General features: G+C 41.9%; 1 protein-coding gene across 1 annotated transcript in view; it reads left to right on the top strand.

The window, feature by feature from the left end:
* Positions 1-21,309, top strand: part of megf10 (multiple EGF-like-domains 10) — a 190,112-nt gene that overhangs the window by 107,680 nt on the left and 61,123 nt on the right. Inside the window, exons 7-9 of the mRNA XM_087995653.1 lie at positions 4,427-4,547; positions 8,233-8,369; positions 20,848-21,060. Coding sequence (XP_087851779.1) covers positions 4,427-4,547; positions 8,233-8,369; positions 20,848-21,060 — 471 coding nt within the window. The remainder of the gene's footprint in view (positions 1-4,426; positions 4,548-8,232; positions 8,370-20,847; positions 21,061-21,309) is intronic.

The following is a 21,309-nucleotide window of genomic DNA, read 5'->3' on the forward strand; positions in this document are numbered from 1 at the left end:
GTGAGGAGTCCAGGTGGAGGGAGACTGTTGAAGCTGGGTGAAGGGTCTGTGAGGTGGGCAGAAGAATCTTGTCTAAAGAAATGGCCACAGAGGCGAAGACAATGGAAGAAGTATTCAATGTCATGTTGTGCTCAAAGTTCATTAAGGTGGGAACGCAGAGGGATAAAGGTGAGTACAGAACGTTCAGCATCAGAGAGCAGAGAGTCAGGAGGGATAGTGAATACCCGACAGGTTGGGGGAGGGGATGGAGTCAGTGGGAAGGGAAGGGGAGGAAGGTTCTGGAGGGCTGTGGGTATCTTTGAGTTGTTGCATCTTGTGGGCCTTGATGCCTGAAAGGAAAAGAAAAAGTTTCTTGTTGGCACGGTGAATGTGCCGGACGATGAACTGGAACTGGGAGTGGTGCAGCTCTGAGCCAGTGTGATGGGACACTGTTGGAGAGGGAGGTCAAGAGTGACGTGTCTACACACTGAGTGTAGATCTTAGGATGCGGTGGGGGCTGCTGTCTGTAGCACGTTAAACATTGAACATCTCACCATAGATGCTGCCAGATCTGCTGAGCTTTTCTAGCAATTTCAGTTCATGTTCCTAATGTAGTAACCTTTTCCAGGGTCATAAAAATATAATTTGTAAATACAGGCAACTCAGTGTGTCATTGAACAGCTAGATGGGGGTTGGGCAAATGGTTGAATGGGTTGAATGGGGGAAGGAAATGCTGCTCTGCTTTTTCTAAATGTTTTCAACCTGTAGGAATTGGTTCTAGCTAGCTCTTAGGTAATTTTCTGCAAAGTGGTTAAGGTCTATTCTATTTCTGAGGTTTGAAGTGGCATGTGAACTGGTGATAAGATTAATAAAATATATTTAAAAAGAAAATAACTAATTATATAGGAATTGAAATTGCTTTTAAGGATGTGGGAGCACTTGGATGCCATTGTGTTTCAAAGCATACATTTTTATATTGAATGTTTGAGGTTCGAGCAGCTTTTGGTCAGATTCATTAAGCTGGAGTCTGAGCTGCATGCATTGGAGTGGGGAAACACTACCTGGGTATTTTGTAACAGGGCATGCTTGCTTAAGGTCCTCTGTGATCAGGGTCAGGAGAGTATTATGGTTACAGCTGAGGTTGATAAGAGGATCCAGAGGATAGGAATGCAAGAGCCTCAGTCTTTGGAATTGTTCAAAATGTTTGAAGTTTTCAGCTTGTTTGGGTAAGAGTGGGGCTGCATCCTGAATGAGTTAACTGACCATGGCACTGTAGTCTAGAAAGCTATTCAACTGGGGAGGTGAAGGTTAGCAAAAGGGAATGTAGTGGTAAGAGAGGATGGTATAACGGGGGAGTTCAACATTTTTCTTGGCAGCAAAGATGCAGAGTTGAAACTACTGTGTTCTTCCTGAAAAGGTGGTGGAAATAGAGTCTTTGAATCTTTTTAACACAGAGCTGCATAGATTCACAATGAGCAAGGCACTGGAGGTTCCCTTGGGACAGTATGACTGTGGAGTGGACTGATCAGCCCTGATCTAACTGAATGGCAGTGCAGGCTTGAGAGGGCCAAATGGCCTTCTCCTGCTCTTTACTTGTATATCTATATTTATGTTTGCATGCTCCATACATATCTGTCCAAAGACATTGGTATTTTGTATCCTTCTATCCAATTCACTCAGCCCCCTCTCCTTCAAGGAAAATATTCCTAAATGCTTCAAACTGTCTTCATACCCGGGCACCATTGTCAGAATCTTTTCTCTACTCTCTCCAATGCCTTCATATCCTTCCTAAAATGTGGCATCCAGATCTGGGCCTCAGGCTGAACTAGTGTGTCATATAGATTTAACCTTCTTGTTTGCATACTCTATAAATTCTGTCTGCCATATAAATATTCTCTCAGCCTGTTCTGCCACGGACAATGACCTACACACATAGACACCCATATGCCTGTGCTTCTGAATCCCTTTTAGAATTGTACCTTTAGTATATTATTTTCTGTCCACATTCTTCTTACAAACTTCACATTTCTCCACATTGAACTTTATTTGTCATCTGTGCACCCATTCCATCATTTACAGTAACTTTGATCTCTTTTGTCATCCAGGAGCTCTGACTTTGGTTACTCCTTTAAGGATTTTTACCACGTTCAGAACCAGCAGAATACTTGACCGTGAGATCACTGATTTACGATCAAGTTGGAAAATTTATTTAGCACAAGAGTCTGAAACGTAATAAACTAGGCAACAATTATTAGGTTCAGACAGGCTTTACTTCCTGTCTCAACCTTGGATGTTGGAGCATGCTGACACAGCTTTAGCTGTGCTGATATTGTCATTCTTCCCTTGATCATAATTATTGCTTGTTTGCTGTGTCAAGCTCCTGGGAGTGGTCATCAGCAACAAACTTTCTTGGACTCTTCATGTGGACGCCATGGTTACAAAGACCCAACAACGTCTCTTCTTCCTCAGACAGCTGAGGAAATTTGGCATGACAGTGCATATCCTTGCCAGCTTTTCTAGGTGCGCCATCGAGAGCATTCTGTCTGGATGTATCACTACCTGGTACAGCAACTGTACCATTCAAGATCAGAGACAGTCACAGAGAGGTGGTGAACTTGGCCCGGAGAATCACAAAGGCCGACCTCCCATCTATAGAATCCATCTGCCAGGCCCGCTGTCAAGGAAAGGCTGCCAGCATTCACAAAGATCCATCCCACCCTGGCAATCTTTTCCTACAACCTCTACCATTAGGGAGAAGGTACAGAAGCCTGAACACTCACATGAGCTGGTTTCAAAACAGTTTCTACCCTACTGTTGTTAAAATACTGACTAGATTCACAAACTCTTAGCATTCGCCTATACCTGTGTTTTTGTTTTTGCAGCTGTTTAAATATTATTTACTTATCTATGCTATTTAACTCTGTGATCTGCCTGTATTGCTCGCAAGACAAAGCTTTTCACTGTGTCTCGGTACATGTGACAATAAATTCAATTCAATTCAATCAATTGGCACTTGGCTTATTCCTGCACCATCTTTATACTTACTTCAATGTCCGTAGTATTTGGAGCAATACTGATTGAAAAGGAACGTGACTCACTTGGGCCTACCTCTGTCAGTGGATAGTACGCAGTATCAAGCGGGAACTATCATATCAATTAAAACCCTAGATGTATGACCGCTTAGATTGAATAAAGGATGGAATGAGACTTAAATGCTTTTTTTCTAATATTTATTTCTACAGTTTACAGGAATAAAGTAATGATCATGCAAATAAAATGCTTTGACTAACAAAAACTGCCTTTGGCTGTAATCTATAATAACATGGGGCTCATTTAACATTAAAAAAGAATGTGATTTAGAATGATCTATTGTTTACGATCAATATTTTGAAATCAAATAAAAGCCTTCGGGTTTCTATAAATAAAACCATCAGAATGTTTATGCTGATCAGTGATAATGATTGGTTCTCTTTTTCTCATCTGTTCACTTATGTCTGCCTTTCTATTCATGTATGTCTATCCATCTTTCCAATTATCCAGCTATCTACAGATCTACATTGAAATAACTCCACAGAGGCTGGTGTCCCTTCACCAAGTCATCCTTTATTTACAGGTGCATGGTACTTGACACTGATCCAGCCTCCTCAGAACCAGCTCTAAGTGAGCAGAGCCTACAACACCCTGTTTATATCCATCAGCCAGGGTTCCCTGATTGGACCAGGTTAACAGACCCAATTGGGGAACTCATATTCTATGATGTCCACCTTACTGACCTCAATGCAATCCATACAGATATGCTTTTCTCTTTTTGGATAGCTCTTTAAAGGGAACAGCACACAGACGAAGTAACTCCTGTTGTATTACTTGACTGTAAAAGCAGATGAGATCTTAAAATGTCGAATGGTATGATTAACTTTTTAAAAAGATATAAACTATCTTTGATAAAATGTAATGATTCTGTCTCTCTTTATCTCAATGCTTTGCATTCATCATGCTTAGTTGATAGCATGCTCACCTTGATTCAAGATGCACTCCTGATACCTGAACACACAATTTATCTCAACATTTCAGTGCAGTCCTGAGGGAGTGCTACATTGTCAGAGACATAAACTGAAGCCCTGTCTGCCTCCTTAAGTGGGTACAAAATCTCCTGTGACACAAATTTTAAAGCAGCACATTGAGGTTCTTCCTGATGTCCAAGCCAATATTTGTTTCTCAATCAACTTGACTGGAGAACCATTTGCCTAGTGATTATTATATTGTTGTGGGAGTTAACTATGTGCAAAATGACTGCTGTGTTTATGATATTACAACAAAGACAACATTTCAAGCAGTACTTTGCTGGTTGCTTTGGGATGTCCAGAGTTCACAAAAGGTGCTGTATAAATTATTGCTCTTCCTTGGTTGTAATATGTGCCTGGTTTCTGTATTTTCTTTGGTTTTCTAGTTGTGAAGATTTGTGTCCACCAGGCAAGCATGGACCTCAGTGTGAAGAGCGATGCCCTTGCCAAAATGGTGGGGTGTGTCACCATGTGACAGGAGAATGCTCATGCCCCCCAGGATGGATGGTAATCCTGTTTAATTATATAAAATACAGCCATATATCAATGCATGTACCTCACATGCACAACCTTTACATTCTGCTGTCATTCAATTCTTGGAAAAGTTTCCATGTTTAAAATGTCAAAGACATGTACAATTGAAACTTCCCATCTAAACATTTTATGATGTGCCTTCCCAATGTAGTCAATTGTCTTTATAACAAAACATTCAAATTGATAAAATTGCCTTTTGAACCTCTCTGCTCCTTGGTCCCCACCCTCAAATCTCCTTTATCTGAAATAAATTTTGAAACAAATTCAATGAAACACATATTTCACAGCAACTTGATGAATTATATCGACTGGATTGTTTTAATGCCTATTATTAAATCCAGTCAAATTTTTACTTCTGAGGTCTCTCCAAACATTCTATTTCATACTTATGCCTGAAATAGTGACTTTGTTTAATGATAGGTGATTCAGTTTGAACAAACAAATCTACAAATTAGAAGGAGGAGTAGGCCATTCAGCCCCTTGATGCTGTTGTCCCATTTAATGACATAGCTGAACAGAGTCACCTCAAATCCATATTTCTGCACTCCCGCCAATAACTTTTCATCGTCCCTTCCTTAACAAGAATCTACCTGTACTGTGAAAACATTTACAAACTCTCACTTTCTCAGGAACGGAATCCAAAGATTCATGACCTTTACCTGTTCTCTGTTTTAAATGGCTGATCCCTGATTTTTAAGTACTGACTCCTAGTTTTAGATTATCTCATAAAAGGACACATCTTCTCCATATCTACCCAGTCAAGACCCCTCAGGATTTTAAATGTTCCAATTAAGTCACTTCTTGATGTTCTGAATGCTAGTGAATACAAGTCTAGCCTACGCAAACTTTCCTCATAAGCCAACTCTCTCCTTCCATGTCTTAGTCTAATAAATCCAAAGATGTGCAAATTAGGTGGATTGGCCATGCTATATGGCCCATAGTGTTCAGGGATGTATAGGTTAGGTGTGTTAGTCATCTGAAAGAGTAGGGAGATGAATCTGGTTGTTCTTCGGAGGGTCAGCGTGGACTTGTTGGGCCAAATAGCCTCTTTCCACACTGTAGGGATTCTGTGATTCTGTGAAATATTTTCTGAACTGCCTCCAATATATGTACATCCTTCCTTAAATAAGATAACCAATTTTGTGCACAATACTTCAGATGTGGTCTACCAGATCCCTGTATACCTGAAGCAGAACCTCACTACTTTTGTGTTCAATTCCCCTTTTGATAAATGAGAACATTCTATTAACTTTCTTAGTTACTTACTGTACCTACGTATCACCTTTTTGTGATCCATGCATTAGGACACCTAGATCTCTCTTCTACAATATCTCACCATGTGGATAGTACAGTTCTTTTTTTAATATTCCCACCAAATTGGGCAATTTAATATTTATCCAAATTATAAGACCATAATAACATAAGAAGTAGGAGCAGGAGTCATCTGGCTGACGGAGTCATTCAACATGATCATGGTTGATCTTTTCATGGACTCAGCTCCACTTACCCGCTTGTTCGCCATAACATTACTCACCCACTCACCGTATTATCCTCCATTTGTCTGACTGTTTCCACTCACTTCACCAAATAATGTCTTTTTGTACCCTGTTTATGTCCTCTTCACAAATTACTTTTCGACCTAGCTTTGATTCATCTGCAAATTTGGCAAAACTTATTTTTTGTCTTATTATCTAAGTGATTTATGTAAATTGTAAACAATTGAAATCCCAGCACCAAACCTTGTGGTACACCACTTTTTACATCTTTCCAATATGAATAAATAACCTATTTATTCCCACAATCTGTTGTCCGATAGCCAACCAATCTTCTATTCATGCCAATCTGTTAACCCCTATACAATGAGCTTTTGTTTAGTGGCACCTCATCAAATGATGTCAAAACATGGACAGTGTATGCAATTTCCCAGGTTGTATCAGTTGTATTTATATCACACAAATGGTGTGATGCTTCTTAGTTAGAGTCTAAACCAAGGAAGCACATGCTAATATTTATGTTTCACACATACCTTTTCCTAACCTACTTCATATCAACATACCCTCTGTTCCTTTCTCCATCCTATGTATCCAGCTTCCCCTTAAATACATCTGTGTTATTCTCCTCAACTACACCTTGTGGCAATGAGTTCTACATTCTCATAATTCTCCTCAGTTCCTGTTTCACTTACCAACGACTATTTTATATTTATAGTTTGTAGTTTTGATCTTCCCGAGCCCAAGTAAGTGGGAATGTTTCTATACATTTACCCCATCAGAATGTTAAAGATCTGTTCTGCCTCTCCTTTGTCTTCTCAATTGCGAAGAAACCTAGACTGCTTAGATGTTCTGATACATATATTTTAGTACTGTTATTGTGCTTATGAATCATTTTTGCACCTTCACCTTGTGATATCTTGAAATCATTTTATAATATGGAATCAGAATTGTGCACAGATGTACTGCTAGCCTGGTCTAACTAAAGTTGATACAAGTTTAATAAAGCTTCTCTGCTTTTCAAGGTTCTCCCTGTCTGATCTAATCCAGCTAGTACTTTATCAAAATCATTTATTTTATAAAAATGTGCTTTTAGTATATTTAATTTATTTATAAATTTATGGCTTGAAAATTAGATTTTTGACATTGACTATTGAACGTTATGGGGAGAAATATCACCTGTCAAAAATAGCTCTGGTAATATTATGTTTTGAAGGAACAGGTTTTATGAATTCAAAATAATACAGGTTTTGGTGCCCTGTGGGAGGCAGCCAAAGACAATCCTTTCTTGATCATGTGAACTGCAGAAATGTCCTAGTCTTGTTGACCAATTTCATGGGGTAATTTTACCAACTTGTTTTTCTAACTTTGCCTTCTATCGGTGCTATTCAGGAAATCCACCCCTCATTATCACTCCACGGAGTTGGAACAATTCTGAACCTGACAAAAGTGCCTTGGAACTTGGGATTCCCATTCCAGAGTGGGATGGGTGCTTTTTAGGTTTCAGTTATGGGAGGTGGTCACTTGTGTCTCTCACATCCTTAACATTTTGTCCTTCCACCCTCCATGCAAACTCACTCAGCATCCACCATGGGTAACCCTCACGACCTATGGTAGAGATCAAATAAAATAAAGTTCTGAGTATCTATTGCAGATTTTAAAAAATGTTTATTCTTAAAACCTCAATTACCCAACATTTAGATTCCTTCCACTCTGTAACCCCTAGGAAAATGAAATATTTATTCAAGTGCTTAATCCCTATAAAAATAAGTATTGGAATACGGAATTCTACTTAAGATAGTTTAGAATCATTTGGATTTGTTCATTGAATTGTGAGATGGCAGGCACCCCACTGTTATATTTAAAGGTTCTGAAATCAGCCTGGCAGCATCAGTTTAGTTATGATAGCCCTCAAATTTCCAGAGAAATAGGACAGGACAGGATACAATAGCAAGCAGTGATTTTTTGTTTTCCAAATATTTAAGGGAGGAGATTTCGATGCTGTAACAGATTGACAGTTATTTTGGACAGTTACTTTTGTTCGGGCAGATCTGGATATTTTATTTACAGTTGCTTCCATCATTTAAACTGGTTTGAAAAACAAAATCTAAATCTAACAATTAACAAACAAAAGACAAACAATTGACTAAAATGCTTAATTTTTAAAGGGAACAGTATGTGGCCAGCCTTGTCCTGAGGGAAGATATGGAATAAACTGCTCACAGGAATGCCAATGCCACAATGGTGGCCAATGTGACTCAGCCACTGGTCAGTGCCAATGTGGAGCTGGCTACACAGGAGAGAGGTAAGGAAACCTAGCAACACTGTATTCATTAAGTAATCACAGTTGTGTATCCTTACATTCTGTGCAAACCACTCCATGGTCTTGTTGCTAAACGCAACTTTAACCTCATCCATCCCTTTAGCCGACAAGATCTCCATGTTCCTCTAATTCTGGCCACTTCTTCACTCTGGATTTCCATTGCTCCCAATGGTGACCATGTAATGGCTCCAGCTGCCTGGGTTCTAAAGCATTGGAATTCCCTTCATAAGTCTCCCTGCCCCTCTTCCTGCAAGACTCACCTTGAAAGTTAACTCTTTGCATCAAGCTTTTAGTCAGCTACCTTCTTATCGAGCTTGATGTCAAATTTTTTCCTGTGAAGCACCTTATGAGGTAAAAGTACTACATAAATTCATGTGGCTATATGATTTTGAAGAAGTTAGTCAATAAAAACTGCTGACCAGCTTCAAGATCAATTTAGCTTGAAGTCAAATAAATTGTTCTGAAGCTAGCATTCTCTGGATAGTAACAAGCTAATTGATTTCTAGAGTGACAGGGCTGATGTATGAAGAGAGACTGGATGAATTAGGATTATATTAACTGAAGTTTAGAAGAATGAGGGGTGTCTCATAGAAACCTATAAAATTCTAACATGACTAGACAGGGTAAACACAGGATAGATGTTCCTGTTGAGCAGGGAGTCCAGAACCAGGGGTTACATTTTAGAATAAAATAGCCTTTATTGTCATGCGCACGCGAATGAGTCCAATGAAAAGTTTATAGGTCACCACTTACAACGTCATCCTAGGTCCAAAGGGACCCAGGTATTATCCTTAGTTATAGAAGGGTATGGGTGAGGCCATTTAAGACTGGGATGAGGAAAAAGCCACAGGAAGTGGCTGAGACCAAAACTCTGAATGTTTTCAGGAAAGAATTATATATAGTTCTTCAGGCTAAAGACATCAAAGGGTATGGGGAGAAAGCAGAGACAGGGTACTAAGTTGGAAGATCAGCCATGATCATATTGAATGGCTGAGCAGGCTGGAGGGCCAAAATGACCCATTTCTCCTATTTTCTACGTATCTAAAAATACTTCTGCTTTGGTCTAATCTGATAGAATGTAGTATGTATCTATTATTAAAGCATGAAATGCTAAGGAACAAAATATCCAGTTTAATTCTTACAATAGTGATACAACTCAGAAAGACAAAGGGGCAGTAAAATCGATGTTTCGGGCAAAAGCCCTTCATCAGGAATACAGGCAGAGAGCCTGAAGGGTGGAGCCCTTCAGGCTCTCTGCCTGTATTCCTGATGAAGGGCTTTTGCCCGAAACATCGATTTTACTGCTCCTCGGATGCTGCCTGAACTGCTGTGCTTTTCCAGCACCACTCTAATCTAGACTCTGGTATCCAACATCTGCAGTCATTGTTTTTACTTCAGAAAGACGAAGGCCAGAATTTGCTGCCAAAATAAGGTGACTTTAGCAGTGATCTCCAGTATTAATGTGTAAATTATTCTCCACCTCATGATAGGCAAAAGATATCTCTTGAAATGTGATTCAGTTTAAGTTACAGGATGATTTACGTTGCTCCACAACCCTGAAGAAGGGTTACACCCGAAATGTTGACTTCTGTACCTCCTGATGCTGCCTGGCCTGCTGTGTCTACCACTATTACTTTCACTGAAATAGCATCCCACCCCAAAGTCCTGCAAGTTTAATCAAATTGTAACATTAGCTCATTAGAAACCCATTAAACCCATAACAGTAAGTTATGTTTCATACTTAACAAGGCCTTTGCTGCTCAACCTCTCCTAAAATGGAGGCCCACTCTGCCCCTCAGATGTGTATAAAAGATTCCGTGGCACTATTTCAATGAAGAGAGTGAGGGTTCTTTTTCAGTGTTAAGGCCAGTAATTATCCTTCCATCAATATCGCCATAAACATTGGGCGGCACAGTGGCACAGTGGTTAGCACTGCTGCCTCACAGCGCCAGAAACCCGGGTTCAACTTCCGCCTCAGGCGACTGACTATGTGGAGTTTGCACGTTCTCCCCGTGTCTGCGTGGGTTTCCTCCGGGTGCTCCGGTTTCCTCCCACAGTCCAAAGATGTGCAGGTCAGGTGAATTGGCCACGCTAAGTTGCCCGTAGCGTTAGGTAAAGGGTAAATTTAGGGGTATGGGTGGGTTGCGCTTCGGCGGGTCGGTGTGGACTTGTTGGGCCGAAGGGCCTGCTTCCACACTGTAATGTAATCTAATCTAAATAAACTAATTATCACAATTTGTCGTATTAGCTTGCTCTGGGCTAATTACATTAGAACAGTAACTACACAGCAAAATTATTTGCTTCACTCTAAGCCACATTGGGATATTGGCAGGTTATAAAAATCACTATAAATACAGATCATTTCTCTCTTTGTCAATTATTAAATCTAATTGGTTGTGGAAATTAACATACAGTTCTTTGGTTCATTGAGTTCGCAGAGGTTCCATTGTCTTGCCATTACCAGCTTTCAGACCCAATGAGTTACAGCTCAAAACATGTTGAAGCTGAAGGATAAGGTCCAACTGACAGAGCATAGGAATGGCTTACCCCAGGAAAATCTCAGCTACAGTTAAAAACAAGGAGATCCAATTACGCAGAGAATGCATTAAGCAAATGCCAAAAGATCTGATCACTGAAAAGAAATAATGTCCCCTCCCTAATACCTTTGCAACTGAATGTATTACAGTTCAAGCTTAGTATTAGCACAAATGTGTTTGCAATAATGCTGCTGGGCCACTTGTTAAGCTGTGGAATATGCACTTAACAATTTTAAACCGTCAAATATTGTCTAATTCACCCATGTACTGTGCCTTTATCCATTTATTTTTCATCAACTGAGGTAAACTTAATAGGGTGGTCAATACAGCTAGATGCTTCAGCCTTAAAACATGCCTCCAGTGTAAAGATTTTTGCTTTATACTTCTAAAAGGTTCAGCCCAGCAGTGTAGCTATTACCGGGAATGTTCATTTCTGTCATTTCCATGTAACTTACCGTGTAGCTTCAAGATATGTTTTTATTGACTCATGGGGTTAAATCAACAACAACAAAATTGTTTATATATTTTTAGCAAACTCCCCTCATCTCCTTTCTAATACTGTACCTTGACCAATTTCCTTACATCTATGTGACCTCTGATTGTTAATCCTCCTTCCAGCGGAAACAATTATTCCTTATTTGTTCTATCAAAGCTCTTTGTAATTATACAGCATCAGTCAAGGGAATGTTTAATGCTGAATGTCTCAGTCTGAGCTGTTTCCGATAAGTAACTCCTAAAGCAGGACCACAGCAAATCACACTTATACAGTGCTATTATGGCAGATGTGAATTTGAATTAGAAACTATACATAAACATAGAGTTAAAACTGGACCCTCTAATGTAATCCCAGAACATTTCTCAGGGGTATTATCAAGCAAAATTTGACACTGATCCACATAAGGAAGTATTGGGATGGGTCACCAAAGCCTGGTCAGTGAGGTAGGTTTTAAATTGTAGCTTAGAGGAGGAGAGAGAAAGAGACAGGAGAGATGTAGAGAAAGAGATGGAAGGGATGTAGAGCAAGAGACAGGTGAGATGTAAAGAAAGAGACGGGAGAAATGTAGAGAGAGAGAGAGAAATGGGTGCGATTTAGAGAAAGAGCCAGGAGAGATGTAGAGCAAGAGACGGGTGAGTTGTAGAGAGAGAGAGACTGGTGAGATGTAGAGAAAGAGATGGGTGAGATGTAGAGAAAGAGAGAGAGACTGGTGAGATGTAGAGAAAGAGACGGGAGAGATGTAGAGAAAGAGACGGGTGAGATGTAGAGAAAGAGACGGGAGAGATGTAGAGAAAGAGATGGGAGAGATGTAGAGAAAGAGATGGGAGAGATGTAGAGAAAGAGATGGGAGGGTTGTAGAGAAAGAGACCGGAGAGATGTGGAGAAAGAGACGGGAGGGATGTAGAGAAAGCGACGGGAGGGATGTAGAGAAAGCGACGGGAGGGATGTAGAGAAATAGACGGGAGAGATGTAGAGAAAGAGACGGGAGAGATGTAGAGAAAGAGACGGGAGAGATGTAGAGAAAGAGACGGGAGAGATGTAGAGAAAGAGACGGGAGAGATATGTAGAGAAAGAGACGGGAGAGATGTAGAGAAAGAGACGGGAGAGATGTAGAGAAAGAGATGGGAGAGATATGTAGAGAAAGAGACGGGAGAGATGTAGAGAAAGAGATGGAAGGGATGTAGAGATAGAGATGGGAGAGTTGTAGAGAAAGAGACGGGAGAGATGTAGAGAACGAGACAGGAGAGATCTAGAGAAAGAGATGGGAGAGATGTAGAGAAAGAGACGGGAGAGATGTAGAGAAAGAGACGGGAGAGATGTAGGGAAAGCGACGGGAGGGATGTAGAGAGCGACGGGAGAGATGTAGAGAAAGCGACGGGAGGGATGTAGAGAATGAGACAGGAGAGATGTAGAGAAAGAGACGGGTGAGATGTAGAGAGAGAGACAGGAGAGATGTAGAGAAAGAGATGGGAGAGATGTAGAGAAAGAGATGGAAGGGATGTAGAGATAGAGACGAGAGAGTTGTAGAGAAAGAGACGGGAGAGATGTAGAGAACGAGACGGGTGAGATGTAGAGAGAGAGAGACGGGAGAGATGTAGAGAAAGAGATGGGAGAGATGTATAGAGAGAGACGGGAGAGATGTAGAGAAAGAGACGGGAGAGATGTAGAGAAAGAGACGGGAGGATGTAGAGAACGAGACGGGAGAGATGTAGAGAAAGAGACGGGTGAGATGTAGAGAGAGAGAGACGGGAGAGATGTAGAGAAAGAGATGGGAGAGATGTAGAGAAAGAGACGGGAGAGATGTAGAGAAAGCGACGGGAGAGATGTAGAGAAAGCGACGGGAGGGATGTATAGAGAGACGGGAGAGATGTAGAGAACGAGACAGGAAAGATGTAGAGAGATGTAGAGATGTAGACCGTGTCTTCAGAATCCTTAAGGGGGAGGGTGTGCAGCCAGAAGTCGTGGTACACATTGGCACCAACGACATAGGTAGGAAGAGGGGTGGGGAGGTCATTCAAGAGCTCAAGGAGTTAGGCTGGAAGCTAAAAGCTAGGACAGACAGAGTCGTCATCTCTGGGTTGTTGCCGGTGCCACGTGACAGTGAGGCAAAGAATAGGGAGAGAGTGCAGTTGAACACGTGGCTGCAAGGCTGGTGTAGGAGGGAGGGCTTCAGATATTTGGACAATTGGACTGCATTCTGGGGAAGGTGGGACCTGTACAAACAGGACGGGTTGCACCTGAACCAGAAGGGCACCAATATCCTGGGGGGTAGGTTTGCTAGCACTCTTCGGGGGGGTTTAAACTAATTTGGCAGGGGGATGGGATCCGGACTTGTAGTCCAGCAAGTAAGCTAGCTGTGTGTCAGGATGCCCAAGACTGTAGGGAGGCTGTGGAGAAGGTAGCACTGACAGGGACTACTTGCGGACACAGAGATGGGCTCAAGTGCGTATACTTCAACGCAAGGAGTATCAGAAATAAGGTGGGTGAACTTAAGGCGTGGCCATCACGGAAACGTGGATAGATGTGGGACAGGAATGGCTGTTGGAGGTTCCTGGTTACAGGTGTTTCAGTAAGATTAGGGAGGGTGGGAAAAAAGGAGGGGGTGTGGCATTGCTAATTAGAAATGGGAAAACGGCTGCAGAAAGGAAGTTTGAGGGGGATCTGCCTCTGGAGGTAGTATGGGCTGAAGTCAGAAATAGGAAAGGTGCAGTCACCTTGTTGGGTTTACTATAGGCCCCCCAATAGCAGCAGAGATGTGGAGAAACAGATTGGGAAACAGATTTTGGAAAGGTGCAGAAGCCACAGGGTCGTAGTCATGGGCGACTTCAACTTCCCAAATATTGATTGGAAGCTCTTTAGATCAAGTAGATTGGATGGGGCGGTGTTTGTACAGTGTGTCCAGGAAGCTTTTCTAACGCAGTATGTAGATTGTCCAACCAGAGGGGAGGCCATATTGGATTTGGTACTCGGTAATGAACCGGGACAAGTGGTGGGCTTGTTAGTGGGTGAACATTTTGGTGATGGTGACCACAATTCTGTGACTTTCACCTTGGTTATGGAGAGAGATAGGTGCGCACAACAAGGTAGATTTTATAATTGGGGGAAGGGAAATTACGATGCTGTAAGGCAGGATTTGAGGAGCATATGTTGGGAGCATAGGCTGTCAGGGAAGGATGTGGTGGAAATGTGGAACTTTTTCAAAGAGCAGATACGACGTGTCCATGATATGTATGTACCTATCAGGCAGGAAAGAAATGGTCGTGTGAGGGAGCCTTGGTTGACGAGAGAGGTTGAATGTCTGGTAAAGAGGAAGAAGGAGGCTTACATAAGGTTGAGGAAACAGGATTCAGACAGAGCAGTGGAGGGATACAGGATAGCCAGAAGGGACCTGAAGAAAGGGATTAGGAGAGCTAAGAGAGGGCATGAAAAATCGTTGGCGGATAGGATCAAGGATAACCCCAAGGCATTTTATGCGTATGTGAGAAACCTGAGAATGACGAGAACGAGGGTAGGTCCGATCAAGGACAGTAGTGGGAGACTGTGTATTGAGTCGGAAGAGATAGGAGAGGTCTTGAACAAGTACTTCTCTTCAGTATTTACGAACGAGAGGGACCGTATTGTAGAAGAGGAGAGTGTGAAATGGACTGGTAAGCTAGAAGAGATACCTGTTAGGAAGGAAGATGTGTTGGACATTTTGAACAACTTGAGGATAGACAAGTCCCCCGGGCCTGACGGGATATATCCTAGGATTATGTGGGAAGCAAGAGAGGAAATTGCAGTACCGTTGGCAATGATCTTCTCGTCTTCACTGGCAACGGGGGTGGTACCAGGGGACTGGAGAGTAGCGAATGTTGTGCCCCTGTTCAAAAAAGGGAATATGGATAACCCCGGGAATTACAGGCCTGTTAGTCTTACTTCTGTGGTAGGCAAAGTAATGGAAAGGGTACTGAGGGATAGGATTTATGAGTATCTGGAAAGACACTGCTTGATTAGGGACAGCCAGCACGGATTTGTGAAGGGTAGGTCTTGCCTTACAAGTCTTATTGAATTCTTCGAGGAGGTGACCAAGCATGTGGATGAGGGTAGAGCAGTGGATGTAGTGTACATTTATTTTAGTAAGGCATTTGATAAGGTTCCCCATGGTAGGCTTATGCGGAAAGTCAGGAGGCATGAGATAGAGGGAAATTTGGCCAATTGGATAGAAAACTGGCTAACCGGTCGAAGGCAGAGAGTGGTGATAGATGGTAAATATTCAGCCTGGAGCCCAGTTACAAGTGGAGTTCCGCAGGGATCAGTTCTGGGTCCTCTGCTGTTTGTAATTTTTATTAATGACTTAGATGAGGGAGTCGAAGGGTGGGTCAGTAAATTTGCAGATGATACGAAGATAGGTGGAGTTGTGGACAGTGAGGAGGGCTGTTGTCGGCTGCAGAGGGACTTAGATATGATGCAGAGCTGGGCTGAGGAGTGGCAGATGGAGTTCAAGCCTGCCAAGTGTGAGGTTGTCCATTTTGGAAGAACAAATAAGAATGCGGAATACAGGGTTAATGGTAGGGTTCTTAGTCAGGTGGAGGAACAGAGGGATCTTGGGGTCTATGTACATAGATCTTTGAAGGTTGCCACTCAGGTGGATAGAGTTTGTAAGAAGGCCTATGGAGTATTATCGTTCATTAGCAGAGGGATTGAATTCAAGAGTCGTGAAGTGATGTTGCAGCTGTACAGGACTTTGGTTAGGCCACAGTTGGAGTACTGTGTGCAGTTCTGGTCGCCTCACTTTAGGAAAGATGTGGAAGCTTTGGAGAGGGTGCAGAGAAGATTTACCAGGATGTTGCCTGGAATGGAGAGGAAGTCGTACGAGGATAGGTTGAGAGTTCTCGGCCTTTTCTCATTGGAACGGCGAAGGATGAGGGGTGACTTGATAGAGGTTTATAAGATGATCAGAGGAATAGATAGAGTAGACAGTCAGAAACTTTTTCCCCGGGTACAACAGAGTGTTACAAGGGGACATAAATTTAAGGTGAAGGGTGGAAGGTATAGGGGAGATGTCAGGGGTGGGTTCTTTACCCAGAGAGTGGTGGGGGCATGGAATGCGCTGCCCGTGGGAGTGGTAGAGTCGGAATCATTGGCGACCTTTAAGCGGCATTTGGATAGGTACATGGATGGGTACTTAATCTAGGTTAGAAGTTCGGCACAACATCATGGGCCGAAGGGCCTGTTCTGTGCTGTATTGTTCTATGTCCTATGTTCTATGTTCTAAAGAGACGGGTGAGATGTAGAGAGAGAGAGAGATGGGAGAGATGTAGAGAAAGAGATGGGAGAGATGTATAGAGAGAGATGGGAGAGATGTAGAGAAAGAGATGGGAGAGATGTAGAAAAAGAGATGGAAGGGATGTAGAGATAGAGACGGGAGAGTTGTAGAGAAAGAGACGGGAGAGATGTAGAGAACGAGACAGGAGAGATGTAGAGAAAGAGACAGGTGAGATGTAGAGGGAGAGACGGGAGAGATCTAGAGAAAGAGACGGGAGAGATGTATAGAGAGAGACGGGAGAGATGTAGAGAAAGAGATGGGAGAGATGTAGAGAAAGCGACGGGAGAGATGTAGAGAAAGAGACGGGAGAGATGTAGAGAAAGAGACGGGAGAGGTGTAGAGAAAGAGACGGGAGAGGTGTAGAGAAAGAGACGGGAGAGATGTAGAGAAAGCAACGGGAGGGATGTAGAGAAAGAGACGGGAGGGATGTAAAGAATGAGACGGGAGGGATGTAAAGAATGAGACGGGAGAGATGTAGAGAAAGAGACGGGAGAGATGTAGAGAAAGAGACGGGTGAGATGTAGAGAAAGAGATGGGTGAGATGTAGAGAAAGAGACGGAAGGGATGTAAAGAATGAGACGGGAGGGATGTAGAGAAAGAGATGGGAGGGATGTAGAGAAAGCGACGGGAGAGATGTAGAGAAAGCGACGGGAGAGATGTAGAGAAAGAGACGGGAGAGATGTAGAGAAAGAGACGGGAGAGATGTAGAGAAAGCGACGGGAGGGATGTAGAGAAAGCGACGGGAGGGATTTAGAGAGAGACGGGAGAGATGTAGAGAAAGAGACCGGAGGGATGTAGAGAAAGAGACGGGAGAGATGTAGAGAAAGAGACGGGTGAGATGTAGTGAAAGAGACGGGTGAGATGTAGAGAAAGAGACGAGAGAGATGTAGAGAAAGAGATGGGAGAGATGTAGAGAAAGAGACGGGTGAGATGTAGAGAAAGAGACGAGAGAGATGTAGAGAAAGAGATGGGAGAGATGTAGAGAAAGAGACGGGAGAGATGTAGAGAAAGAGACGGGTGAGATGTAGAGAAAGAGACGGGAGGGATGTAGAGAAAGCGACGGGAGAGATGTAGAGAAAGAGACGGGAGAGATGTAGAGAAAGAGACGGGAGAGATGTAGAGAAAGCGACGGGAGGGATGTAGAGAAAGCGACGGGAGGGATTTAGAGAGAGACGGGAGAGATGTAGAGAAAGAGACCGGAGGGATGTAGAGAAAGAGACGGGAGAGATGTAGAGAAAGAGACGGGTGAGATGTAGTGAAAGAGACGGGTGAGATGTAGAGAAAGAGACGAGAGAGATGTAGAGAAAGAGATGGGAGAGATGTAGAGAAAGAGACGGGTGAGATGTAGAGAAAGAGACGGGAGAGATGTAGAGAAAGAGACGGGAGAGATGTAGAGAAAGAGATGGGAGAGATGTAGAGAAAGAGACGGGTGAGATGTAGAGAAAGAGACGGGTGAGATGTAGAGAAAGAGACGGGTGAGATGTAGAGAAAGAGACGGGAGAGATGTAGAGAAAGAGACGGGTGAGATGTAGAGAAAGAGACGGGTGAGATGTAGAGAAAGAGACAGGAGGGATGTAGAGAAAGAGATGGGAGGGATGTAGAGAAAGAGACGGGAGGGATGTAGAGAAAGAGACGGGAGAGATGTAGAGAAAGAATTAGTTATGGCTCGGAAGCTGAAGGCTGGGCCTGTGATGATGGGTTAATGGAAATCAGGCAATGCACAGTAGGCCTGAATTGGAGGAGCATAAATATCCAGTAGGACTCTAGGGCTGGAGCAAGTTACTGAAATAGGAAGGAACTGAGGCCATGATGGGATTTAAAAACAAAAAAGAGTATTTTAAATTTATTTGCATATGTTCTTTGTTGCACTTTCTGAATCATAGTGGTGATGGAAGAGAAAATCTGAGTTCTCTTTTAAGTTGCACAGGAGGTGAGCTGTTGCTATCTAATTTAATCACAAGGTTTTTTTGCTTTTTTTCAAAATTATTGTTGGTATGTGGGTGCTTTTGGCGAAACTGTGTTTAAGCTGATCACTAACTGCCCTGAGGCATTGGCACTGCTCTGCTTTTCTGAGCAGCTGCACTCCTCGTGGTAAAACAAGCACTCCTCAATATATTTTGTTTTTGTATTCTTGCTCTTTTCAGTGTTAAGTCAAATATTTTGTTCCTTTTGCAGCGAGCAGATGTTGGATGAACATTTGTGTTCCATTAGTTGCAGATGGCTCATCAAAAAAACAAGTTTGAATTATAAGTGCAAAAAAAACCTTCATACTTCTTTTAATGCAGTGATTTATGATTAAATGATTCAAACATTGTGGCTTTGGGCAATAGATTGCTGAAACTCTGCTGTATAACTATCCGTGTATGTTGTGGTCATGTTGTTTCAATGCTGCTAATTATCTGGCTACTGCAAACGTTGAGTCGATGAACTTTAAGTTGGATGTTTGTTTCGGTCATGCCTCAGCAGGTAGCACTCTCAGCAACTGAGTTAAAAAGTTGTGGGTTCAAGTCTCACTCCAAGAGACATGAGCACTCATTCCAGATTGATACTTCAGTGGTAATATTGATGTAGTGTTGCATTAGTTGTTAGAGTTGCTGTCTTTTGTGTGAGTAGTAACTGGAGATCTTATATACTTCCTTAGATGCACATTAAAAATTCTGGGGTACTACTTCAAACATGAACAGGCAGTTCTCGCTGTTATCCTGCTGATATTTATTTCATCACATCCACATCACTGGAAACAGAAATTTGGTAGTTATCATGATGCTGTTTATGCATACTCACTTTGTGCAAATTAGCTTTGACTTTTACAGCTGCATATTTTTAAAATAGATTATACAGAGCTTTATGAAAATTAAATGGATTCATTTGGCAAAGAGGCACCATTTGCCCAAAATTAGTGGCCATCCATTCACCTCATATGGCACAATGAAACCCTGAGCTATGAAAGCTTTCCCTTTATTGATCTATAGCAGCATTCTGTAAAATTACCAGGACACCATGAATGCCCAATATAGTCAATCCATTAACATGGTATGCACATTTTATGATGTTTTTATTCCTTTCCTATCTTGAACTTAAGACTACTTTTTATCTTTCTCCATGATATTTATTTTTATTGTATATTTGGTTTATGATATTTACAATGAGATAACTATTCTTAGAGACTCATAAGATGTGATCACATTCACCATAATTGAACAATGCTTTGCCCTGAACATGGTGTTTTGAGTATTTTGTTGAAAATCTTAATGTAAAACCATTTATATATAGATAAACATCTTGGAAGGAACACAATAAGTGATTAATGGCAACCAGCATTTGCAGTTTGACCTGCTTTGCAGGAAATGTTTCTGTTTCTTGATGACTCTGTTGAAACATTAACACATTAGTGCTTTCATATGGTGAAGATATTAATCCATCACCCCACTGTCAAATTGTCTAAAATTGTACCCCTGCAAAAAAAGGGTTGATGTCACAGAGCTTTTCCTAATTCACAACAGAAATAGAATAGGCTTTGTCCAAATTTTGAGGGCTGGACAAAATCAGTCGCCAACTGACAAACGAGTCATTGTGTTGCAGTCACGTCCAGGCTAGATTTTGAGTGACAAAGTAATTTTGCCTGCTGTCTGTAGGAAGATTGCTCAAATAGGAAAAATGACTGTATTAAATATTATTTAAAGAAAAGAGATAATTTTACTTCAAATCAGTGTACATTGGCCGTACGTGCGAAACATGCTCCTCAAAGGTACATGCTCCTCAAAGGTTCCACTGTTGTTTAGGAACATTATTTTTGATTATTTAGGAACAACTTTGCATGGTATTTTACAATACAGAAATTAACCATTTGAATAAGTTAGTCAGAAGAAACCTCTCGAAAGAGGGTGATGAATTGATACATTTAAGGGGAAATCAGATGAGCACAAGAGAGGAAAGAATAGAAGCATATGTTGATACAGTGGGATGAAGAGGAGTGGGAGGACACATGAGTGGTGGTATTTACCAGCACAGATCAATTGAGATTATTTCTCTGCTGTAAATTCCAATTGAATTGTATTGTGATGTAAAACTTTGCCAGTGCTTGTTATTTAATTTTTCCAATGGTGTGTTATTTCCCGCAAGGTGTCAGGATCAATGTTCCTTTGGAACATATGGAGAAAACTGTGCTGAGAGGTGTAGTTGCCTCAATGGAGGAGTGTGTTACCATGTCAATGGCGCATGCCTCTGTGAATCAGGCTTCATGGGAGATTCCTGCGAGATTCGGATGTGTCCCGACAGAGTTTACGGAATAAACTGCGACAAGAGCTGCCCCTGCCATCCAGAGACCACACTGAGGTAAGCTGTGAGTGGACAACATATTGACTCACCGTTAAAAGTGCAAAAACGCCACTTGTGAATGATTGTATTTTGAGCTTGACCACAAACAAGTTGGTCTCAGTCACACTAATGTTGTCACTAAAATATGCATAAAAATGAGTGCAAAAATTGCGCACTGGCATCAGCACAATGTCATTTCTGCACATTTTCTATCTAACTTGCTGGCACTTATGCTCCCTAAAACTGAAGCTGCAGTGTAGTGTTGTG

Source organism: Chiloscyllium plagiosum, unplaced genomic scaffold, assembly GCF_037043375.1.
Source record: "Chiloscyllium plagiosum isolate Xiang-an unplaced genomic scaffold, Cpla_swu_hap1 HiC_scaffold_2, whole genome shotgun sequence".
NCBI lineage: Eukaryota > Metazoa > Chordata > Chondrichthyes > Orectolobiformes > Hemiscylliidae > Chiloscyllium > Chiloscyllium plagiosum.